The following is a 24,268-nucleotide window of genomic DNA, read 5'->3' on the forward strand; positions in this document are numbered from 1 at the left end:
CCAAGAGGGCTGGTGAGTGTTGAGACTGGGTGCAAGCAGTCTGGAATGGATGCAGAGTCAGTCTGGGAGGACTGTGGAAAAGTAGCCAGAAGGGCTAGTAAAAGGGGCAGCTGCAGCCAGGCAGGCTGGCAGTGCCTAAAAGGGTGGTACTGGGAGCAGTAGCGGCAGACAAATAACAGCTAGCATCACAGACCTCTTTTTTGCTCCAAAAGGGGCCCATGGTCCCTGCATGCAAAAGACATTCGCTTGGATCTAACTGAGATTGTGTTGGATCAAACAGTCAGTGCTAGCTGGTCCTGGGAGATGTAGTTCTACAAGCAAGTCTGTACTGGAGGTAGAAGAGGAAAAGTAAATATATGTGAGTCCCTGAAGAGTTTGTTTGCTGATCAAGTGGACATCCCATAAGAGCCCTTACCCAAGTTCAATTCCCCTAAATAAAAAATAAAAAAACAAAGCTGCAAGGACTGCTTCTTGTCTCCAGAGTGGCTGGGCAGGTTGGGAAATAACCATATTAACCAGCGGCTCTTGCGGGGGTAGCACTATATAGATATCTATATAGATATCTATAAAGATATATATATATATATCCATATATATATAGATATATAGATATATATCTATATATAGATATATATATATAGATAGATATATATATCTATCTATATAGATATCTATATAGATCTATAGATATCTATATAGATATATACATATATATATATATATATATATATATATATATATATATATATATATATATAGATATCTATATAGTTAACTTTTACTTATTAACTGAAGAAAAGGTAAAATCTCCTTTAATTCATGAGTAACTTTTCAAGCTAAAATCTGCTCTTTTCCAAGTTCAGAGCTATTTTATATCTACGAGACCTGCATGCAGATGGTAGCTATTGAATTTGGATTTTATTTAACCCGAGTGCCAAAAGGGTTAGTGATCCTAGCACCAGGAAATCTTTTAAGGTATACGTTATTTTTCAAAGAGAAACAATTATACAAGTAACATATCCAGAAAGTATTTAGGTTAACTGTATCCATATCGCAAAGATCACTATTACTATACACTCAATTTGGTCAGATGTTTAATGTGACTGCAGTGACAACTAGTGGTGTGAACAGTTCATTGAATGTACTGCAGTCACCAGCATATCTGCCATTTTCAGGTTTCTTCTTATTTTCCTCACTTACACAAATATTTGGACATGTTTTTTGGATCTCTGCACAGAGGAGAACCTGTGATGCTTGATCTTGCTTTTTTCTAACTACCCCTTTATGTGGCTGAGAAAACTTTTACCATCACAGCTGTTTATGTTATGTTATGTGTTCTTAAAAAAATATTAAATGTATTTATAATGCAACTGTGTAAATTCCTGTATTTCACTTAGTATTAGCCTCTTGTCATCTCCAGTACAGCAGGGCTCAGACTGAAAGAGGGAGATGCAGCACCAGGTGCCAACCAAGTGTGCCACCCACAAGGTTCTCATGCTTCTTCACGCTCTGATCACAGGCTGTGGGCAGAGGGGTGACCAAGCTGTAATACTTAACCACAGCAAAGAAAACTCAGATCACCAGGCTGGCAGTGCTGCCTGGCAGACCAGTATAAATCTCAGGAACAAATGGAAATACATTTTGCAATTACAAATCCTGCAAATGTACTTGTTGTGTATTTATCTGTTCACATGGCGTTCAGCTTGAAAGCATAAAAATGTAAATTCGGTCAGGTGTCTTATACTAAATACTAGAACTACAACAAGAAGCAGCATAAGCTACAAAGCAATGTTGTTAAACATAGGGAAAGATGGCAATGCTGTAAAATTGTTTTTACTTTATAAAAAAAAATGCTACTCTTGCTAAACAATCAGCAGTGGAAAATGTGCGGTTTGGGTTCCTTTTTTTAATTTCTGACACTGAAAACTGTATAAAAGCAGAATGGGGGGAACATTTAGGGCTGGTTCACATTGGTGGCCTGGGGGTGGTAAAAGTAGGTGGTTGAGCTGCAGTTTAACTATTCACCCCCCAGCTGCTCAGGGCTGCCACACAAGTACTGATAGTTCCTATTTTTTGTTTTTTGGAATGTTTTTTTCCGCTTCTTCGAGAGTATATGGGTCAATACAGGTGGATGTAGAATACTGTTTGCACCCCAAAGCCTACTTGGTACCTGGGAGGTAAACTAGTGAAATTCCAAGCAAAATATTAAAGCCGCAGACCACATGGTGACAATTTTTACAGTGTATGTGGCATTCAGAGTGATATCTAAAAGCTGCTCATCAAATATACCCCTTATATCTTGTGTCAAATCAGAGGATAGCCTCAAAATGTGTTTTAGTTGACATCCGTCCTACACAGGGCATTGCAGTGTCCCACTGCCAGCCATCACTGTATTCTCAGCTTCCAAATAGTCCTCTACTGCACATGCCACCATACAGACCTTCGTTGACACCAGCTAGATATATTTTTGCCATGCAGCCTGAGGCTTTCCTGTGTATATGCTTTTAATGTAATACTTGTACTAAATAAAAAATTATGTTTCGTTTAGAAACATTATCTGAGTAAATGAAGTTCCTCAAAAGTACAACCACTTTGCTGCCATCTGTTTCCTTGTGCAGAGATTTCCCCTCACTTCCTGTCCATAGTCAAAACAGGAAGTGAGAGGAAATTGTGGGGGTAATCCCTGGTTGTCAGCAGGGTCACCAGAACCAGTATCCCCATATGAATATTCCCCCTCTATTCCTGTTCTGGTGACAACCCAAAAAATGGGATTTTCTTTCATTTTTACGCTACCGTATTAATGGTTAACAGGACAAATAGAGAAGGTGAATCTCCCTAACGGAGGGGCACAGGCGGCAATAAAAACTGACAGGTGTTCTAATTCCTCTCCCCTCTATCCAAAGCTAAAAAAAAAAAAAGTTATACTTTAAATGAGGTTCTGCTTCTGTTAATCATCCCTGCTGAGTCTGTGCAGAAAAACGGTTTATGACGGAAAGTAGTGCTAGCTTAGTGTACAATGTACTATAGGGGTGCATTCTACAAATCCATTTTCAACTGAAGTATTACAGCATCCGTATAATATAAATGGACTGATGGAAACATAAGTTAATCCACAGTACCATCCTTTAAAATAAAAGGCATATGTATTAATTTCTAATACCCAATCAGGTTTGTAGAAATATCATTTTTTTTTTTTGTATTCTAAATGCTTTGAACTTCAAAAACAGTTTTCGATGCAAAGTTTTAGCTTTTTATTAATTGTATCATTAATCTCATATCAGAGAACCCTTCATTTCAGCTGATCTGTATGATTGAACAGGTAAAAGAATGAAACAGAGAGAAGGAAATGCATTTCTAAAACAAACAGCAAGCACGATATGTTTTGTACAGTTTAACCCACAACAGCTCTCTTTTAATAGTACACCCTATTTTGTGTACATACCATAGTTGTGCTCATACCAGACTGTTAGTGGTTCAGTATGTGTGAAAGGATGCTGCTTGATTTGATTGCTTCATGTTCATTATATACAGTATAGATCACATTAGAGTCAGCTAGTTTTCTTTTGGGGAGAATCCCTTTTCGATACTCTTTTTCCCCGTACAAATATTGTCCATTTAATTCCACCAAAAGTTTGATTAAAGATACTGTAGATGGGTTGATTAACCCAAGGGGTACATTTTTCTTATTTTAATCAAAGTAATACATTCTAATACAAACAGAACAAATTTCATTTTGTAGTAAACCAGTCCAAGAATATTAAGTAGAATTTAGTTCTTTACGTTTTCTTAATTTATGTTCTCCGTATAAAAGAATTCACATCTTCTGATAAAACATCATCTAACAATATGATTTTCAGAATTCATTTTTCATTTTGTAAATGCATTTGTTTTTTAGACAGTGACTGGCCAATTATTCCTACATTACTGGTGGTGTTATTCATGTTGAATTGTAATATTAGATAAAATAAAAATATCAAGACCCTTGCCATAATTCTATTATTTCAATATTTTAAGGTGTATTATGCTTGGACATTTACAACACAGCTACAATTACCGTGAAAGGCTTAAAGGATTATTCATAAGATGAAGTAATTTGCCTTTTAATGCAAACTGTTGGTAATATGAATTATTAATTACAGTAAATGACAGCAAAACCAGGCAGGAAAAGTGTTTCTCGTTGACGAAATTTAGAGGTAAACTACATAGCACATGCACGTATACCGCACTGGAAACATTTGAATCAATTTAGGTAATGCATTTGAGTTCTAAATCACATAATTATTTTGTACACTGGCATTTTTTTTTTTTTATCAAAATAGTCAGAAACAATCAGTAACACTTTTAATAAAACATCATGTGAATAGATCACGTGAATAGATAGAATATAGATTTCATACATTCGTTTATCAGATCTTGTTTATTAGAATTGTATTTAGTGAAAAAAAAATGATGGACGAACAGCATGCAAGGTGCAAATTAATTAAACACTTATTTGCATTGATGTATATTAAAAAGATTGTATTATACAATTTGCAAATATTATATATATATATATATATATATATATATATATATATATATATATACACACAAACATATTTTCTCCCTTCTTTGCTTTATTTCATTTAGTTAAGGGGATATGGTCTAGTATAAAAAATATTCATAAAGACTGTGTAAGTAACAGATAAACCTGCATGCTATTAGTGAAATTGTGAAAAAATAAATAATACACAATTTAACAAATTATATGAAAAAATCCGCTAACACTATTCAGAATTCCATAAATGTGTTTCAAATACGAATAATATTAACAAAATGTACAGCGCTGCAAATTTTGTTAATTTTATTAACACATAAAGAATATACTTCTTTTTTACCCGTATATAGTGCACTCAATATTCTTTGGGTAATTGTTGCATATTATAAATTACCAATGCCATTTCTATGCTTTAACAGTGACAGTTTTTCATATTATATATCCTAGAGGTAAACAAACATCTAAAATTCTCCAAATGTTGTCCTATTTTCTGTACAGCCAAAGGAAACCCTGCCTGATATTTGATGTCATCTATTGGATTTTTTTTTCATCTAGTATATATTGCAGTAGATATTTTATTTTGCTCCCAGAAATGATGACTGTGCTTTTTGGTCTCTAACCACAGGCAAGCTATAGCACAATCAATGAAGTTTCTTAAAAACAATCAAATTTACAAATAAAGGATGATACCATTATAATGTTAATTAATTTCCTGGTGGTTCTGAAGTTTTGGAAGGGAAGGAGATGTCAGGCTGTACTATAAGCTTTACATGTATACTCTTTTTTTCATATCGAGAGCAGCATGTGCGAGTTTGCAGGGGGAGTTATCCAGTCAGGCACTCCCCCTTGTGTTAGCATGTGCTCTTCTAACTGGGGACTAGATGGGGACACGGTGCATTGCCAGTCACTCTCTCCTCCTCCCCACTCAGTGACAGCTTTGGTGTAAATGCTGCATGACAGAGCAGCACTCTTGCACTTTTTCTTGGCAGATCAGTAGAAGAAACTACTAGGATTTTTCCTTTTTCCCCCCTCTGTGCTCATACATATGAGATAAGAATCTTGCCAGCTTATGTTCTGTTAGTTGGAATGAGCTAAAAAAAAAAAAAAGAACTTTCTTTTTCACTTTTGTATGTTATCCACGCTGGCTGCTGGGCTTTTAGCCACAAAAAAAGGACAGAGTGTAACTTATCTTTAATGGATTGTTCCATTAACACACAGCTCTGAAAATAAAGTCTTCAGAGAAACCCTTTAACCATCAATAACACAGTCAGCACCACCCCTGTGTCTTTTTTAAGCTGACATTGCGTCTTTAATGAACTACATCAGGAAGAAGGAGACAGATGTGTGCTAACTTCTGTTTTTCTCCCATACTTTTTTTACATTTTGTAGAGTTTCTGGACTGTGATATAAAGAAATCTTCTGTTCCGTGCAGTCAGAGTGCCTGCATCTATTTAACCAGAAAAGATCTGCATTGAGCCTGTTCTGCTACTTCACAAGGGACCTTTGCAGAAGAGCAGGCTGCTCCACCACTGCTCAATGCTTGTCTAGTGTCATTTGTATGCAGTGCTGCTGCTACTGGGATCTAAGCTACAGAAAGACTTTGTAACATTTATGTTGTGGTTTTTGGTGCTATAGGAGGGTACAGAAACTTGAGCGTACAAGGTTGGGTGCAACATTTCTTCACATGCTCCCTCCTCTTCGCCACCCCTGCAGATTTCAGATCAGACAGTCACTTCCTGAGCTTCTGATCTTTCACTGGACTTTTTTTTTTTTCTTCTTCTTTTCTGCAAAGATTAGCGATAATTTTCAAGAGAGAAGTTACTGCCTCGTCTTGAGGGCTCTTGGTTAGAGCTAACGAAAGAGACATTAGGTTAATTATAAGAGGAAACAGTGTCTGCCACATTTTAACTCCTACTGTTGTAATGCATATTCCCGTAGACCCCAGTACCAACCGGCGCTTCACTCCTCCATCAACTTCTTTCTCCTGCGGAAAAATGGGGGACAGCAATGGAACCATCAGCTCTTCTGGCACCGGAAGGACAAGGACAGAGATACGAACGGTGGTGGATGTCCTGGCGGATCATGCAGGAGAACTGGTCAGGACTGACAGCCCCAACTTCCTTTGCTCCGTTTTGCCTTCACACTGGAGATGCAACAAGACATTACCAGTAGCCTTCAAGGTAATATGATTTCAAGTATATGAAGTAGGCATTATTTGCCTGTTTACACTACAGAACATGAATGGTTGTGCTTTGCTTATGTGTGTATGTGCATTGGGTGCTATTGTTGTATAATCATAATCTCCATTTTTAACTTTCCAAAAAAGATATTTTAATGTTTACACAATTGTATTCTGCAAAACCAGGAATGCTAATGCTAATTCACATATTACTACAGCATGAAATATATTGAGCCTGAAGTACTGATGTTTTATTATAGGCCAGCATCCTAAAATGACTTAGTTAGTGATCGTAGCTCTAGTAATTATTGTAAATATATATTATCCTTTAGTTAATATTGGCTATAACAATTGGGCACCTCTGAGAAACATACATTTTTTTAGAATGTATTTTTATATAGTTATACACAGCAACAAGGGGGTGGCTGAATACTGTGCCTTATTACAATAGCTGAAAAAACATATATAATAACATATATAACAATAACTATTGTAATAACATTTGCAAAATCAGCATGTTTTATAATGCAGCACAATGCAATGAAAGTTGAAATTAAGGTAACTTAATGAAGCTGTAAAGTGCTCCTAAACCAGATGCACTGAATCAGAGATGGTTATGGAGTATGGTTTGGTATAATTGGTACACCACTTCAGAGACCAGCAACTTAACCTCAGTGTCACTCCTTCCCTTTCAAAGATTATCATGTCTAATAATCAGAAAAAAAGAGCCAGCCATAACCATTAATTCAGCAAAAACCTATTTACTTATACGCCGGTATGTTATTTGAAATATTTTGACAAAGCTGAATTGTAGGAAAAATAAATACACAGCAAATTGAAAAATAAGTAAAATATCTGTCTGTAAAAAAACATTATACAAGTAATTAATAATTCATTTAAATTACAGAAGGCGTCATTTTCAATGTTTTTCCTTTTTGGTTTTAGTCAAATGATTAATATACTTTTTATTTGGATTTATTTCCCCATAACCCTATCAGTTCTCTGAAGCAGGTCTTCTGGTATGGTACACAACTTATACCTTTCAGCAAATAACTTTAGAATATTTAAATGATAAAGTAAATCTCTTTTTACAAAAAGGCTTGACTGCAAGAACAAGCTATGACATTAACATATGTTTAAAAGATTTGCATATTTAAGCATTTAATAGATGCACATTTTATAGTTACAGCTGTTACAAACCTAAAATATAGTACATGTGCAAAGGTTTTTTTAATTGTATCTGATGGTGGGAAACTGGTGGGCTGGTTTTTAACACATTCTAAACATGAGATCTTTGTGGTCAGACAAGCTAGAGCTGAGAAAAACACATCTAAGGAGACGTTTTGTTGGAAAAAATATACAAGCTAAACAGCATACTTTAACACAGGTAGTGACAACGAGTAGGTTTGAGGTCTGTAATGTAAAATGCAGTTACACCATCTACACCAACCTCAATTCAAAGAAATGACAACTGTTAAGCCAGTTTCTAGCAACACCTTTGTTATTTGGCTTAATATATACTATAGGTTGAGAAATAAAGTGTGAAATTAGAGGACTAATGCTTAAAAAAAAATAATAATAATGTTGGAACATGCTTCTGGCAGCTATTAAAACTATACAGTCCTTGAGGTATAGTTATTACTGAAAGCTTATGCTGCATATACAGACAGACAAACATAGTGTAGCAATTGTCCAATACAATTTTGTACATGAATGAATGGATCAAGATAGATAGACAAATAGAGGGATATATATATATATATATATATACAATTGTAGTGGTAATAATAGACTTTTTTTTTGTATATTGAAACTGTATATTCATACTGCCTTATATACTTAGTTATTTTATACATACACATTACTATAGCACCTAGAATAGCTTCTGAGCACCACATACATTTACTGCATTAAATATTGTATATACCTAAAACAATTCATTCCCAAAGTCACCAAAGTCATATTCTTATCAACATTAATTTTGTAGAACCGTTTATAGGAAGAAATTTAAAGCTGTTACTTTTACAATATAGGTTATTATATATACTATACATACTTCCCAAGAAGATGTGACCTTAGCTGGAAACTGTTCCTTATATCCATGTTTTCGTTTTTCAATATCACACAAAATTTTGAATAATGTTCGCTCACAATATTACAGTCAACATAACTTTCTTAATACACCTATTATCAAAGCTTTCTAAAAGTTCAATAAGCACATTCAGTATTCAGTTCACGCCCTAGTATACTATTCTACAATGTCATTAAAGAGATAAAAAAATGGCATACAAAATTGGGAACACCTTAAGAACCCTTCCACCTGTTTGATTCAGAGTACAGATTCTACTCATCAGTGTACCAATATTATAGTCTAAATAACTTTTTCATGCCAACTATTATTGTAACATTTCAAAAGCTCCACAGGCACATTCTATATTCAGATCACACCCTAGTATACTATTCTTTTTCACGTTTTCACTTAATATATAAAAAAATCACTCTAAGGCCACAGATGGAGGTCTCACCTTTGTCTTTGTGGGAAAGGCATAATATATTTTTAGTAGAGCACTTATTCAGATACCAACCAAATTCAAAAGTAATATTGCAATGCAGGTAAAGATCCCCTGACAAAAAGAAGCAATAACTTGATACCCAGTCCAAACAATGAGTCGTGACACATACGTTTTCTGAGTCTCCCTTGTTGTTCCTATGTACTGACACAGAAAAGGCATTTTGACAAGATTGATTGTAACTTTTTTAATAATGGGTTTAAATTACTAAGGGTGTAGAGTCTGTTTACTTAACAAAGTGTATGTTCAGTTTGCAAATTGTGTGTTCATTTAGTTTAGTGGATGAGGTGAAGCTATGCACGATTAGATGATTGAAGTGAACATGCTCTAATCCTTTGGCAAATCAACCACAATGCCTCTCTATTTAGACTCTTCTGTTAAAATCTAAATAAGAGGAATCCTCTATAATACCACAATATGTTGCAGTGGAAATTGACAGGGAGAATTCTGTCACTTTAAAGTAGCCCATAGACATGAGATAACAGTTGCTTGATCAGCCAGATACCCATATTATTCCAGCCTTCAAGGGTAATATCAATTGTGTGGGTTAGAAAACCTGTCCCGATCACTATTGACATGTCACCTTCTCCCCATCATCTTTACATGAAGAGAGCCGTCTTTGCATATTTATTGCTCTGCAGCACTCGGATGATTTTCTGCCCTGAGAGTAGTTAGATCAGACCTTTACATCCAATCACCCTCTTATCTATGGGTAGATTTTTTTAGATGTTTTGTCTAAGTAACACCTGGCCATAGCTGGTTAACAAAATTTGGATGTACAAATATAAACTGGAACACTGAGCGTGACATCTTTGCCAACAACCTGATACTTTATGTTACATATTCTAAGGGTCCATGCACACTGGGCTTAAAAAAATACCAGTTCTGTTGACAGAAAAAATTGCTCATATAGAGCGTTTTTGTACAGGTGTTAAGGAGCGTTTAGCATTTTTTCTGGCAAAAACCTCCTCTCAAAAATTAAACCAGAAGGGTTTTTTCTCTCCCTCTAAATGCTGAGTTTAAAATATGCCTCTAAATGCCCTAATGTGTATGGACACATATTATAACGTTGAGTTGCTTCTACAAGCAAAATACAAAACTCCCGTAGAAGCAGCGTTTTTAGGCCCAGTGTCCATGGACCCTTAAAGTGCACTTCCAAACATAGATAGTTTAAGAACCTCAGAATGTTATGAATTTTCAAGTAAACTACAGTATTATATGTATTGGATGCATCTATAGAGCAAAAGAACCCAACTCAAATATGATATTCTTGAGCATGAAGAGGTAAAATTATTATATACCTTCTGGGTTCAGATACCTTCTAATACTTCTTAAATATTTAGTATGTACTGTGAACCATTAAGCCATCATTTTAAAAGGTCTACATTTATAGGATAAACACGTTTTTGTAGAATGATGCAAGGTTTATTTACTAAGGGCAAATAGGCTGTTCACTTTGCAGGGGTATTTTCCCTTAGCTTAGAGAATGATAATTTACGAGCAAAGAAAAGGAAAAATATTTCTGCTTGCATGTGATTGGATGATGGAAGTCAGCAGAGCTCCACCTCATTCACTAAGCTAAGGGAAATTTCCCTTGCAAAACAAAACAAACAGCCTGTTTGCCTTTAGTAAATCAACACCATAAATCATGTCAAGAATATTACTGGTAATACACTCACACGACCATAAAATATCGGAGCCTTTGATTCATGCACTTGCAACTGTACACCTGTATTGAGCACTATTGGTTATTTGATAACCCCACATATAGGTTTCAGTAAAATAAATGTCAGTAGGTGAATTTTTAGCATCTAGTTCTTAATATTCCCTGAATATAACCACAGGTTAGGAAATCAGGTTTGGGCAATGTGTCCTCAATAACCCACACAGTCTTAGAATAATGGGACAAAATCACTTTTCATTAAACCCTAAAATGGTCCCATGTCATCTGTTTTTGAATTACCAAGGTTTCCAGCTAGGAGGTTCCATTAATAATGTTTGGAAAGCATCCTCTTTTCAGGGCAGTCTAAATAAGAGATAGGACACAACAAAGAAAAATACACTAAACCTTACTACCAGTACCATGCCAAAGATGCTATCTGAAAATCTACATGCTGCACATTACAAATCCAAGGTAGACAGGTTGGCCTATATATCTATAGAGCACTTAAACTAAAACAACCTCTGCAACCTACCACACCTACATCTATGGTATTTTTTATCATTATGTAACATATAATATAATGAATGGCGGTACCCATAAGTTTAGGCAAAAACGTGGAAAACAGTGTCAGGCAAAAACTTCTCTAAATGCTACAAACATACAGATGTTTAGTTTACAACAAGGAACAGATAAGCTGCTATAAAATCATAACAAAAAGAAACCAAAAAACTTTAGACCTCTGCCTGAGATGTTACTGTGATAAAGGGCCTATGACGCATATTTGATGAGGAGGCCCAATGTAAAAAACATTCTGGTACTCACTTTAATGTTGAACTATTAACTTGCAGGCATAAAAATATACAGCTTGCTCAAAATGGTTTTAATGTCAAAGAACCCTGAACCCTATCCAAGTCTCTATCCAGACATTTGTTCATGGCAGCAAAGCTAATTATTCCGAGTGCAAGTTACATGATTGTCCTCTTAATTTTAGATATACATTTTTTTTTTTAATAGAATAAACAAAATATGTTAGGGCAGGTGAATGGAAATAATTTTAGCACAAATATTCTTAGGCTACTCCATCTCTATTTAAGACAATGCTTAATGCATTGTCAATGTAGAAAATACCAGAAAAAGGAGGAATCGGAAAAAACCTTTGAATAAAAGTTTAATATACAAGATGGTTTTTAAGGCTTTAAACAAGAGCCATTCTCCCAGTTAAACTATGTATACCCTTTAATTGGAAACATGATATTAACACATCATGTATTAAATATCTTATTTTAATAACTGTATTTTTCTTCTAGCAACCAATCAGTGTCTACCACATGTTCTAATCCACCCTATTAACAAGAAGGGGGAGATGATTGGTTGTTAAATGGAGATAAATGGAGAATGCACTTCTGTCAATCACTGCATGCAGGATACCCTGCATTCCTGGTAAATGAACTTACAAGGATGTCAAAGGAAAGGTATCTTGCTTTACCCTCCAACAGTTATCCTTCCCCCCTCAAATTGGCCAATATTTTCCGTCTTATTCTTTGCTTCCAATGCACACTCTCTTGTAGTCAATGTTCCACCTTGCTCACCAAAAAAGTAACTTCTCAAAGTCCCAATTACACAAATGTTGACATCCCATTAGGATTTTTCTTTAGGGAATGTCTAAAAAAATACTATTTTGTAACACTTTCACAACTGTAAAGCAACAATATTTCTGAGGTTGTAATATACATGTGGTTATCAGTTAATTATTTATTTGAAAAAAAAGGGGAGTACCTGTAATTTTCCTATTTCATTTATTTAAAATCTCAATAAAAATGTATTGAAAATGAAGAACTTCTGATATATACAGTACCTTATGTCAATTAATGTTATACATAGGTAAACTTTATAGATTATTACAAATATTATTGCTTAGTATTAAGATTGGAAGCTGCTCAGGCATACATATGTTTTATAACAAAAAAGGGACGTGTAAGAACTGTATATGACAGATGGCAAGACAAAGTAGGATTAAGATAATGCATGATAGGTCACTACAATATATTTAAACCTATACACATAATCAGAGTAAAGAAAGCTAATGCAAGCCATTGAAAAGAGAATGCTACTAATGTTATTTTAATAGACATAATAATATGGTGTATAAATTTAAAAAACCCAGGATATAACAAGATGTTTTATAATATTTGTAGATCTGAAAGCAGACATATGTTTAGCATTTAAAGATCCTGATTATTTCCATATAATATAAACTATAACACGTTAGGATCTAGGGCATTTGTCTGTCCAGATTATTTCTCACATGAGCAAATTCATCATTTAAGGTTAGTTCACACCGGGAATCACACAGGAACATGCTCGCGTTCCTGTGCGATTCCTAGGTGATTTGAGCGCAGTGTGTGTTCAGTCCATTCATTTGAATGGGCTGAAATTGCACTGCCTTGCAACAAAAGTAGTGCGTGCACTACTTTTAAAAGCACACTGCAACTGGATCACATGGTATTTTGGTAATATACAATCCAGTGCAGGCAAACGCACTGCGTTTGCTTCTTGCATTTAGGGTGTCGTTAACTTTACACTGACACTCACAGCAGATTGTAGACACATTGGGGTTGATTTACTAATATTGGAGCGTGCAAAAGTGCAGTTTTTCATAGAAACCAATCGGCTTCCAGGGTTTTTTTTTTCTCAAAGCTTAATTGAACAAGCTGAAGTTAGAAGCTGATTGGCCATGCACCATGCACAGCTGCACCAGATTTTGCACTCTCCAGTTTTAATAAATCAGCCTCTTTGTGTTTTGAATGTGGTGCAGGAAACCCACAGAGAGTGTGGGTTTCCCCCACTCCGTTCCAGTATGAACCGGCATTTAAAGTGATGCACCACTTTAAATCAACCAAAAGAAAAGCTGTCACAAATCAGGGCAAATCAAACTGAGCATATGAGGAAAAAATGCCAAATGGGGCCAATAAAATAGTATATCAAAACAAACAGCTGATCCAGCGGTATGGGCAGATACTATTAGAAACAAATTGTGAGCAACCTTACCTGTAGTTCAATCTTGACCTTGCCTCATCCCACTCCTGGCTTCAATATAGATCAGCAAGGTCAATTGTCACATTATATAGCTGACCATACGCTAGTAGATTTTAGAATGAATGTTCATATGAAAAATAGTATGAAAATTCTCAGTACATTCGATGACTTAACAAATGTTGTTCTCTTAGCATTTGATTATGGAATTAATGTAATTTACCAAATATAAAACACATACAGTTTTAGAAATTCATTGATTTGGGAAAAAATTTCCATCTTGCTCCTTCGAATTTACTGGGCACTATGGTTGATTTGACTCCTCTGAAGATTGGAAAATCGAACAAACGTTCTTAAAGCAAAAACTTTGGTGGTGGAAGGGGGCGAAGCCAAGGAAAAGTTGAACTAAACCTCTAAATACAATTATATCGATCTAACAGAAGATAACCTCTGCTTACATTTGTTTATGATATGCGTAGTTTAAATTGCTTAGATTTGCAAAAGATTTACTCTACAGAAATATCAAGTATGTTGGATTAAAAAAAAAATGTCAGTTGTTGTGTCTAATGCTCATTGTATCCATTTCATCTATGAACGTTTTCATAATTAAACTGCATGGGAGTGTGACTTTCGGGGATGTCCCTCACCTATCAAAATTTGTTTATTTGCTTTTGTGAAGTTTGCTCACAAAACCCCATAACATTATAGTGCACCTTTAATTATATAGAGTAACTTAATGTACTTAGCAGAACATCTTTGATGATCATATCAGTGTTTAGGTGAAAATGTTAATGAATTATAGCTGTGTACAAGTAATGACTGTCTACTTTAGAACTTTAAGACTGAAAGTACCAGGGCCCATTTATACCTAGAGTGTTGCAGTAAAAAACACACAGTATTGTGCAATTTGTGTGGGTTACTGTGTGTTGCATTAAGGCAGCTCATTTAAATGACACACAGGAACACAATGAAAATTGGACATGCACTATTTTTTATGTGGTGCATCACAATGAAGGAATGGTTCACATCTGTGAGTTGTGGTGCACTACAAAGCAAATACATTGTGCTGCACTACCTAGGTACATTGGGGTGCCATTCAAAATGAATGGCTCCAAAATACACAGCACTGCATGTTATGCAATATTGTGCACTAATGTGTGGGAAAAGGTGCATTTTACATTACAATGCTGCAATGCCTTAGTCGTTATAGACCCTTACGGGTTCTGTTATGCTCCAGTTTCTTTTCTTTTTTTAATTACAGGTATGAGTTCACTAATTATATTTGCTTTAATGAAGTACTTAAACCAAGGAAATATGGAGTCTGCCATTGTGGCCTTTTTTGGTTCTTCAAAATGGCAATTGCCTGACTTCCATGCTGATTCAATAGCTTCCATATTTTTTGCATTATTGACCTGGAACAGGCACACATCCTTACTTCACTTGCTTCATACCTATTGGGTCAATATTAAAAAGAAAGACAGTCAGGTGAATAGCATTTTCAAAAGGAAGCCTATATGTTTGTCAGAACAGGTGTACTTTAAAGACCACTATCTAAAATTACAACACACATAGGCTACTTTGTAGTTTGGCATTGCAATGCTATGTTGCTATGTTCATACATTAATCCATACTGTCCACACAGAAATGTCCTAGGGCTTAATCACTCTACATGTTTCTGTGTTAAACTCAGGGTTTTTTTGTCAGAGAATATGTGCAGGTACTTCCTCCTTCCAAGTAATACCTTGTCTTCCTTTCTCTGCCCACCCCTAAGCATTGCTCCCTGGTCCCTCCCCCTATCCACCTCCCAGTACCGCCCCTTTTTAGGACTACAGAACCTAAAAGACTAAAGTTTTTTTTTTCGATGCTAATAAATGTGTATGGAATTTGTTAATAACAAGAAAGGCAGTAAAATAGATCCCCTGCAGCCAGCAACAATAAACCCCCCAGCAACAATAGAACCTCCACAATAAAATACCCCCTCAGGACAACAGATCCTCCCCAGCAACATTAGACGTCTGCCAGCAACTATAGATCTCCCAGCAGCCAGCATCAATAGACTCCAGCAGCCAGCAACAATTAACCCCTTCCTTAACAGTAGATTCCTCCCAGCAATAATTGACATCACAGCAGCCTACCACCCCCCAACAAAAATAGATCTTCCTTCCACAACAATAGATATGCCCATCAGCCAGCATTAATAGACGCTCCAGTACACCCCAGCCCCCCTTTGCTATTACATACATTCAGTGCTGGAGTTGCCGGAACTGTGTTCAACTTGCATCCCTGCTAAAAAAAATCCATGCTTTTAGAAAAGAGAAATCTGAATGGCAGCACTTTACATATATATATATATATATATATATACATATATATATGGTATTTTGTGTGTGTTTGTTGTGTATTTGCACCTGCTGTCATTCTGGAACACCTTACACAGTTTACAAACTGCTGGAGAAAAATTGCATGGTACGTTGAAAAAAAAATGATATACCTGTAATAGGTCTCATTTACCATTGATTCACCTGTGCTATGGCTGAATGCCAGCTATTTTGAAATGGGAAAGCTATGATCTGTCCAGATTGCCAGTTCCCTGTTAAATTCTACATTTCTATTGGCCCATCACTAAAATGGGCTTGATCACTGGCCAATATAATTGTGCAGAAGGATAAAAGGGGCAGACAAGCTCCATCTGCAAGGTAATGTCAGAGATTTGCCAGTTCAGAAAAGCTGGCATTTGGTTTAGTATAAAAGTTCCTACAGGTACAAAAAAAAAATGATCATGGGTTTTAAGTACATGATGATTAAGTACATAATGAGGCTGGTATACTAATGGAGTTGAGAATCTTCACTCAATACAACATACAATTCAGTTATCCTTTCATTGACAAATACCCAGCCATGTACAAATTCCTGTTTATTTATGTAATCTGCATATGACTGGATATTCAGAGTGACCACAGCTACAATTTATGACAAGTATAAATGACATATAGTATAAGCACTGCTGCATGCTCATCAGCCTTCAAGGGTCTTGGCATAATGCTCTGACTGAAGCTGTATACCCTGGTGTAGGTAAACTATAAATAATACATTTCTATAAGGATAGTGAATCATATTTTTTCTTATCTTCAGGTTGTATCGCTGGGCGAGGTCCCTGATGGGACAGTTGTGACGGTTATGGCTGGAAATGATGAGAACTATTCAGCTGAGCTAAGGAATGCCTCTGCTGTCATGAAAAACCAAGTAGCCCGATTCAATGACCTCCGTTTTGTAGGAAGAAGCGGAAGAGGTAGGTTACCCCCTTGACTTTGAGTATTTCCAAATGTAAACAACCTTTAATTTCATGATGTTAATGCATAAATAACCCTATGTTAGAAATATGATAAATATGTGTTTGTATAGGAGGATTATTTTCACATCATGATGTTCATGTCCGGAATAGCAGAACCCTTAAACAAACTTCCCAAGTCAAGTTTCCCAGTGAAGCAAAAAAAGAACATAGATGTCATGTAGAGTGAACCTTTTTAATTATAGGCTCCCAAATCCCAACCCCACTGAAAACAGATAGTAAAATTAGGTGTTATTTTTAACATCAGAACTTTGAGTTCGGTCTAACTGCCATGGAAAGCTAAATAAGGGCTTCATGTGCCACTAATGGGTTCTCCATGTTATGAAATAGCGAATGAGATGAAACTTTGTTTTTTTCAAACAATTAATCATCTGCAAGCATGAAGTTTGCGGCAATGTGATTCACACAATTTGCAAACTGCAAACTTTTGGGTGAAAACTTTGCTGGTTTGCTACCAGAAAAAAAGGACAAGCTATAATGTAGTGCATTGTCTTTGATCTCCAACAGATGAGTCACAAGATCACGCAAATTGAATTTATATATATGTATAGTGAGGAATTTGTATACATATTTTATGATTACATATTTGTTTAAACCTATAAATGAAAGCATATAAGTTATTATTTAAAAAGTCTACCTAGCATAAAATTATATTTTAATTAGTGGCATTTTCATTACAAATGGTGGAATCCAAACAAGTTCACAATTTAAATGCATTTATTGTTCATAGGCCAGAATTCACCCATGCAACTTGCAGATGTTATAAATACAGCACTACATGCAGAGGATTAAAGGCTACTTTTACAAATCAGGGCTTAGGCTAAAATTCTCATTTAGGTAGTAATGAATGTGTGGCAAATGTGGCCCACAGAACGGGATAACGCATGGTCAGTTTCACTAAGAATTGGTGGTGGGGATTCGTGTTGGCAAATGTCTTTAAAGTTTAGAGTTTAGGTTAACGGACATGCTTATGAGTAATTGATAATTTACCGCTTTGTAAATATTTTATTGTCTTTTGTATGATCAAGTATAAGGTCTTTTACAGCGTTTACCACAATTTGTAAGCTGCTGTAGAGTACTGTGAAAAAATGTATAGGTACCTTTTATCTAGTTTTTGTCCTTTTGGTTCTATTTTTATAGTTTTCCTCAATATATGATTATAGAGTATGGTGGAGTGTTATATGATCCTTTTACTGTGCCCTGTATGGGCGAAGGCATAGATCACTTTAATAATTTTCTTTGTGAGGCTTCACTTACATGCTAGAACTAAAGATAAACATAAAGTAGCGAAAACTTTTTTTTTCAGTTTTGGATAGAGTAATGGAAGGTTTACAATCCTTGTCAAAATTTTACTGTTGCTTTTGTCCCTGCTAAGTAGATTCTCCCCACTCTTTTTGTCATGGTGACCAATGTCACCTAGAGAAAAAGTGATGGGAAATCCAAAATGATTAGATCTGTCACCAGAATAAGCGATAAGGGTACATCTTCCAATAGTGATATATATATATATATATATATATATATATATATATATATATATATATATATATATATACAGTGGGGACGGAAAGTATTCAGATCCCCTTAAATTTTTCACTCTTTGTTATATTGCAGTCATTTGCTAAAATCATTTAAGTTCATTTGTTTTCCTCATTAATGTACACACAGCACCCCATATTGACAGAAAAAACACAGAATTGTTGACATTTTTGCAAATTTATTAAAAAAGAAAAACTGAAATATCACACGGTCCTAAGTATTCAGACCCTTTGCTGTGACACTCATATATTTAACTCAGGTGCTGTCCATTTCTGCTGATCATCCTTGAGATGGTTCTACACCTTCATTTGAGTCCAGCTGTGTTTGATTATACTGATTGGACTTGATTAGGAAAGCCATACACCTGTCTATATAAGAACCTTACAGCTCACAGTGCATGTCAGAGCAAATGAGAATCATGAGGTCGAAGGAACTGCCTGAAGAACTCAGAGACAGAATTGTGGCAAGGAACAGATCTGGCCAAAGTTACAAAAAAATTTTTGCTGCACTTAAGGTTCCTAAGAGCACAGTGGCCTCCATAATCCTTAAATGGAAGACGTTTGGGATGACCAGAACTCTTCCTAGAGCTGACCGTCTGGCCAAACTGAGCCATCGGGGGAGAAGAGTCTTGGTGAGAGAGGTAAAGAAGAACCCAAAGATCACTGTGGCTGAGATCCAGAGATGCAGTCGGGAGATGGAAGAAATTTGTAGAAAGTCAGCCATCCACCAGTCGGGGCTTTATGGCAGAGTGGCCCTACGGAAGCCTCTCCTCAGTGCAAGACACATGAAAGCCTGCACGGAGTTTGCCAAAAAACAACTGAAGGACTCCAAGATGGTGAGAAATAAGATTCTCTGGTCTGATGAGACCAAGATAGAACTTTTTGGCCTGAAATCTAAGCGGTATGTGTGGAGAAAACCAGGCACTGCTCATCACCTGTTCAATACAGTCCCAACAGTGAAGCATGGTGGTGGCAGCATCATGCTGTGGGGGTGTTTTTCAGCTGCAGGGACAGGATGACTGGTTGCAATCGAGGGAAAGATGAATGCGGCCAAGTACAGGGATATCCTGGACGAAAACCTTCTCCAGAGTGCTCAGGACCTCAGACTGGGCCGAAGGTTTACCATTCAACAAGACAATGACCCTAAGCACACAGCTAAAATAACGAAGGAGTGGCTTCACAACAACTCTGTGACTGTTCTTGAATGGCCCAGCCAGAGCCCTGAAACCCAATTGAGCATCTCTGGAGAGACCTAAAAATGGCTGTCCACCAACGTTTACCATCCAACCTGACAGAACTGGAGAGGATCTGCAAGGAGAAATGGCAGATGATCTCCAAATCCAGGTGTGAAAAACTTGTTGCATCTTTCCCAGAAAGACTCATGGCTATATTAGATCAAAAGGGTGCTTCTACTAAATACTGAGCATGTGATATTTCAGTTTTTCTTTTTTAATAAATCTGAAAATGTCAACAATTCTGTGTTTTTTCTGTCAATATGGGGTGCTGTGTGTACATTAATGAGGGAAAAAAATGAACTTAAATGATTTTAGCAAATGGCTGCAATATAACAAAGAGTGAAAAATGTAAGGGGGTCTGAATACTTTCCGTCCCCACTGTGTATATATATATATATATATATATATATATATATATATATATATATATATATATATATATATATATATACACTTTAAAATTCAAAGGAGAACTTCATTACCTTCATTGTGGAATGACTACCATTAAAGGTACATATTTTCAGGGTGTGGTGTGCATTTGCTCTGTCATGTTCTGTCAGCTGCGGTAATGCATTGAATAAATGTTGAAAATCCCTATATTGGCTTAGAACAGCTTTCTAAAGCAAGAGCATGCTGCCAGAACCTATAATAGCAGTACATTTAGGAGCAACTTAATTTCCTGCCATAGGCTGGAAGCTATAAAAAAACATTTTTTTCTTCTGCACAGTGCATTCAAAATAATAATAAGAAGTGACTGGTAAACTGATTTCCATTTAGCTTGAATAATCTGTACTCAGTCCAGTTGTGTTCAACAAAAATTCTTTTTTTTTTTAAATCTTCCGCACATTATTGTCTTGAAAGTGAACACAAGTGCACCTGGCACGCCTATTTACCAAAGACTTAGGCCATGGACCAAAATCCTAAGGAAGGCTTGTTATTTTGACAGATACAAATGTTCACTGTTATGTTTCTTTTAAATTCATATATTGTTTTATAGCCTAATTGTAATTTACTTGTTTTATGTTACTAAACCCAGATTGCTTACATTTCTGTAACATTTCCGTTTTCTTGTTTGAGTTTCTAAAAGATGTGTATTATTATTTTCTTCTCTTTCAAAGTCAGCACTTAACTGGCTGCACATTGGCAAATGGAAAAATCTCTCCTTTTATGAATTAAGCTCTTATTTCTGCACTCAATTATCCTGTTAGAGTTTGTTCATGCTTCCAAAACAAATTTCCAATCCGGAATGCTTTATAATTCCAAGTCTTTTCTTTGAACTGATTCATCTTGTGCGTCTTGCTGTAATTTCAAAAACTCCAGCATAAGAGCTCTTTATAGACTTATATCTATCACAAGGCTTTTGTATACTGGTACTACTATCAAAACGTTAGGCAGTGAATATATTTGTATAATTCTAAACATTAGATAAGATAAAATAGGCTGTTTTGGGTACAATTGGTTGGTAATATAGGGTAAGGCCTTCTGTCATACGCAGGATTGTTATTGCATGTCAGAGTAAATTGGCCCTGAACTTGGCTGGCTGCCAGAGCTCATTGCAGTGTGATAGAATGCCACAGAACCCTACAAGCATGCAGTACCCCTGTTTATACTCTTGAGGAGGCTTGAGCAGAAGCTAAAATAAGAAAATAGACCATGAATGTGATGATTGTGAGGTCTGATAAACCCCAGAGAAGGTGACACATTTGACATAACACAGGCCAGATAAGAAGGAAAGTAGGGATATCATAAACCTCCACTGGCCAGGGTCCTCAAAAGGCTTCTAATAAGGCCTGTTGTAAATGGCCCTGTTGTAAACAGTCTAGAACAATACACATCCTTGAGTCTGGTTTTTTACTTAAATTTTAACTGTCAGCTATCTCAACTTCTCAATTTTAAACGTATTCTAAAATACCTGTTGTAATAGAGTCGCCTTCATAAAAAGTTGCACTAATGTATGAAATATCAATCAGTAATACAACAAACATGCCTAAATTGCAAGGTCCGGAAGGCTAATAGGACACATTAAACTTCCTAAGAAGAAATATGCAAAAGATATGGTTTATTATTATTTGGTGTTTAACAGATTGTAATTTCATTCTGCTAAATAATATGCTGGTTATTAGATGTAAATATAGATGTAAATAGGATAGCTGGCATTAAGGGTGTGTCCGCTGAAGCATAATAAAACACTCCAACATACCTACATTCCACCTCTCAGACTTTTTTGATTGGGTGGGACCATTCTGCAACAGATGGTTGCCCCAGTAGCTCTAAACTCTCTTCTTACTATCAAAACTACTAGGAATACTAAGGGGTTGATTTACTAAAGGCAACTAGACTGTGCACGTTGCAAAGTGCAGTTGCACTCTGCAGGTGCAATTGCTCCAGAGCTTAGTAAATGAGGTAAAGCTTCACTTTGCAAAGAACACCCAATCACATGCAAAGGTAAATAAAAAAAACAGCATGTTTGCTTGCACATGATTGGATGATGGTAGTCAGCAGAGCTTCTGCTCATTTACTAAGCTCTGGAGCAACTGCTCTTGCAGAGTGCAAATGCACTTTGCAAAGTGCACAGTCTATTTGTCTTTAGTAAATCAACCACTAAGAGTCATTAATAAGGGCCTTAGAGGTTGATTTACTAAAACTGGAGAGTGCAAAATCTGGTGCAGCTGTGCATTGTAGCCAATCCCTGAGTTAAAAAAATATGACATACGTCAGCAATGTCCAAAATATTATGGGTATGAGAGGTTTAAATGCATTTCCACCTTTGCAGCCAAATTTAAGAACCCCCCACTAAATGTTTATTATGTGTTCCCGTTCACACAGCATACGTTATTTTATTTGTTATTATTTCTCAACTAGGGATGAGCCGAACACCCCCCTGTTCGGTTCGCACCAGAACATGCGAACAGGAAAAAAGTTCGTTCGAACATGCGAACACCGTTAAAGTCTATGGGACACGAACATGAATAATCAAAAGTGCTAATTTTCAAGGCTTATATGCAAGTTATTGTCATAAAAAGTGTTTGGGGACCTGGGTCCTGCCCCAGGGGACATGGATCAATGCAAAAAAAAGTTTTAAAAACGGCCGTTTTTTCAGGAGCAGTGATTTTAATAATGCTTAAAGTCAAACAATAAAAGTGTAATATCCCTTTAAATTTCGTACCTGGGGGGTGTCTATAGTGTGCCTGTAAAGGGGCGCATGTTTCCTGTGTTTAGAACAGTCTGACAGCAAAATGACATTTTGAAGGAAAAAATTCATTTAAAACTACCCGCGGCTATTGCATTGCCGACAATACACATAGAAGTTCATTGATAAAAACGGCATGGGAATTCCCCAAAGGGGAACCCCGAACCAAAATTAAAAAAAAAAAATGACGTGGGGGTCCCCCTAAATTCCATACCAGGCCCTTCAGGTCTGGTATGGATATTAAGGGGAACCCCGGCCAAAATTAAAAAAAAAAAATGACGTGGGGGTCCCCCTAAATTCCATACCAGGCCCTTCAGGTCTGGTATGGATATTAAGGGGAACCCCGGCCAAAATTTAAAAAAAAAAACGGCGTGGGGTCCCCCCAAAAATCCATACCAGACCCTTATCCGAGCACGCAACCTGGCAGGCCGCAGGAAAAGAGGGGGGGACGAGTGCGGCCCCCCCTCCCTCCTGAACCGTACCAGGCCACATGCCCTCAACATTGGGAGGGTGCTTTGGGGTAGCCCCCAAAACACCTTGTCCCCATGTTGATGAGGACAAGGGCCTCATCCCCACAACCCTGGCCGGTGGTTGTGGGGGTCTGCGGGCGGGGGGCTTATCGGAATCTGGAAGCCCCCTTTAACAAGGTGACCCCCAGATCCCGGCCCCCCCCCTGTGTGAAATGGTAAGGGGGTACATAAGTACCCCTACCATTTCACGAAAAAAGTGTCAAAAATGTTAAAAATGACAAGAGACAGTTTTTGACAATTCCTTTATTTAAATGCTTCTTCTTTCTTCTATCTTGCTTCATCTTCTGGTTCTTCTGGCTCTTCTGGTTCTTCCTCCGGCGTTCTCGTCGGAGGGGAATGCCACAGGGAAGTCCCGTCAAGTCACCGTGCGTCAGAGGGGGCGGGGTCACCGGGTGGCCCCGCCCCCCCGTTATTTAAGAACTGTCAGACGAGGAGCGCCGTCAC

General features: G+C 36.6%; 1 protein-coding gene across 1 annotated transcript in view; it reads left to right on the top strand.

The window, feature by feature from the left end:
• The window catches only part of RUNX3 (RUNX family transcription factor 3), a 216,350-nt gene that overhangs the window by 130,391 nt on the left and 61,691 nt on the right, over positions 1-24,268 (top strand). Inside the window, exons 3-4 of the mRNA XM_073615466.1 lie at positions 6,476-6,717; positions 17,115-17,271. Coding sequence (XP_073471567.1) covers positions 6,476-6,717; positions 17,115-17,271 — 399 coding nt within the window. The remainder of the gene's footprint in view (positions 1-6,475; positions 6,718-17,114; positions 17,272-24,268) is intronic.

The sequence above is a fragment of the Aquarana catesbeiana genome, linkage group LG02, assembly GCF_042186555.1.
Source record: "Aquarana catesbeiana isolate 2022-GZ linkage group LG02, ASM4218655v1, whole genome shotgun sequence".
Lineage (NCBI taxonomy): Eukaryota > Metazoa > Chordata > Amphibia > Anura > Ranidae > Aquarana > Aquarana catesbeiana.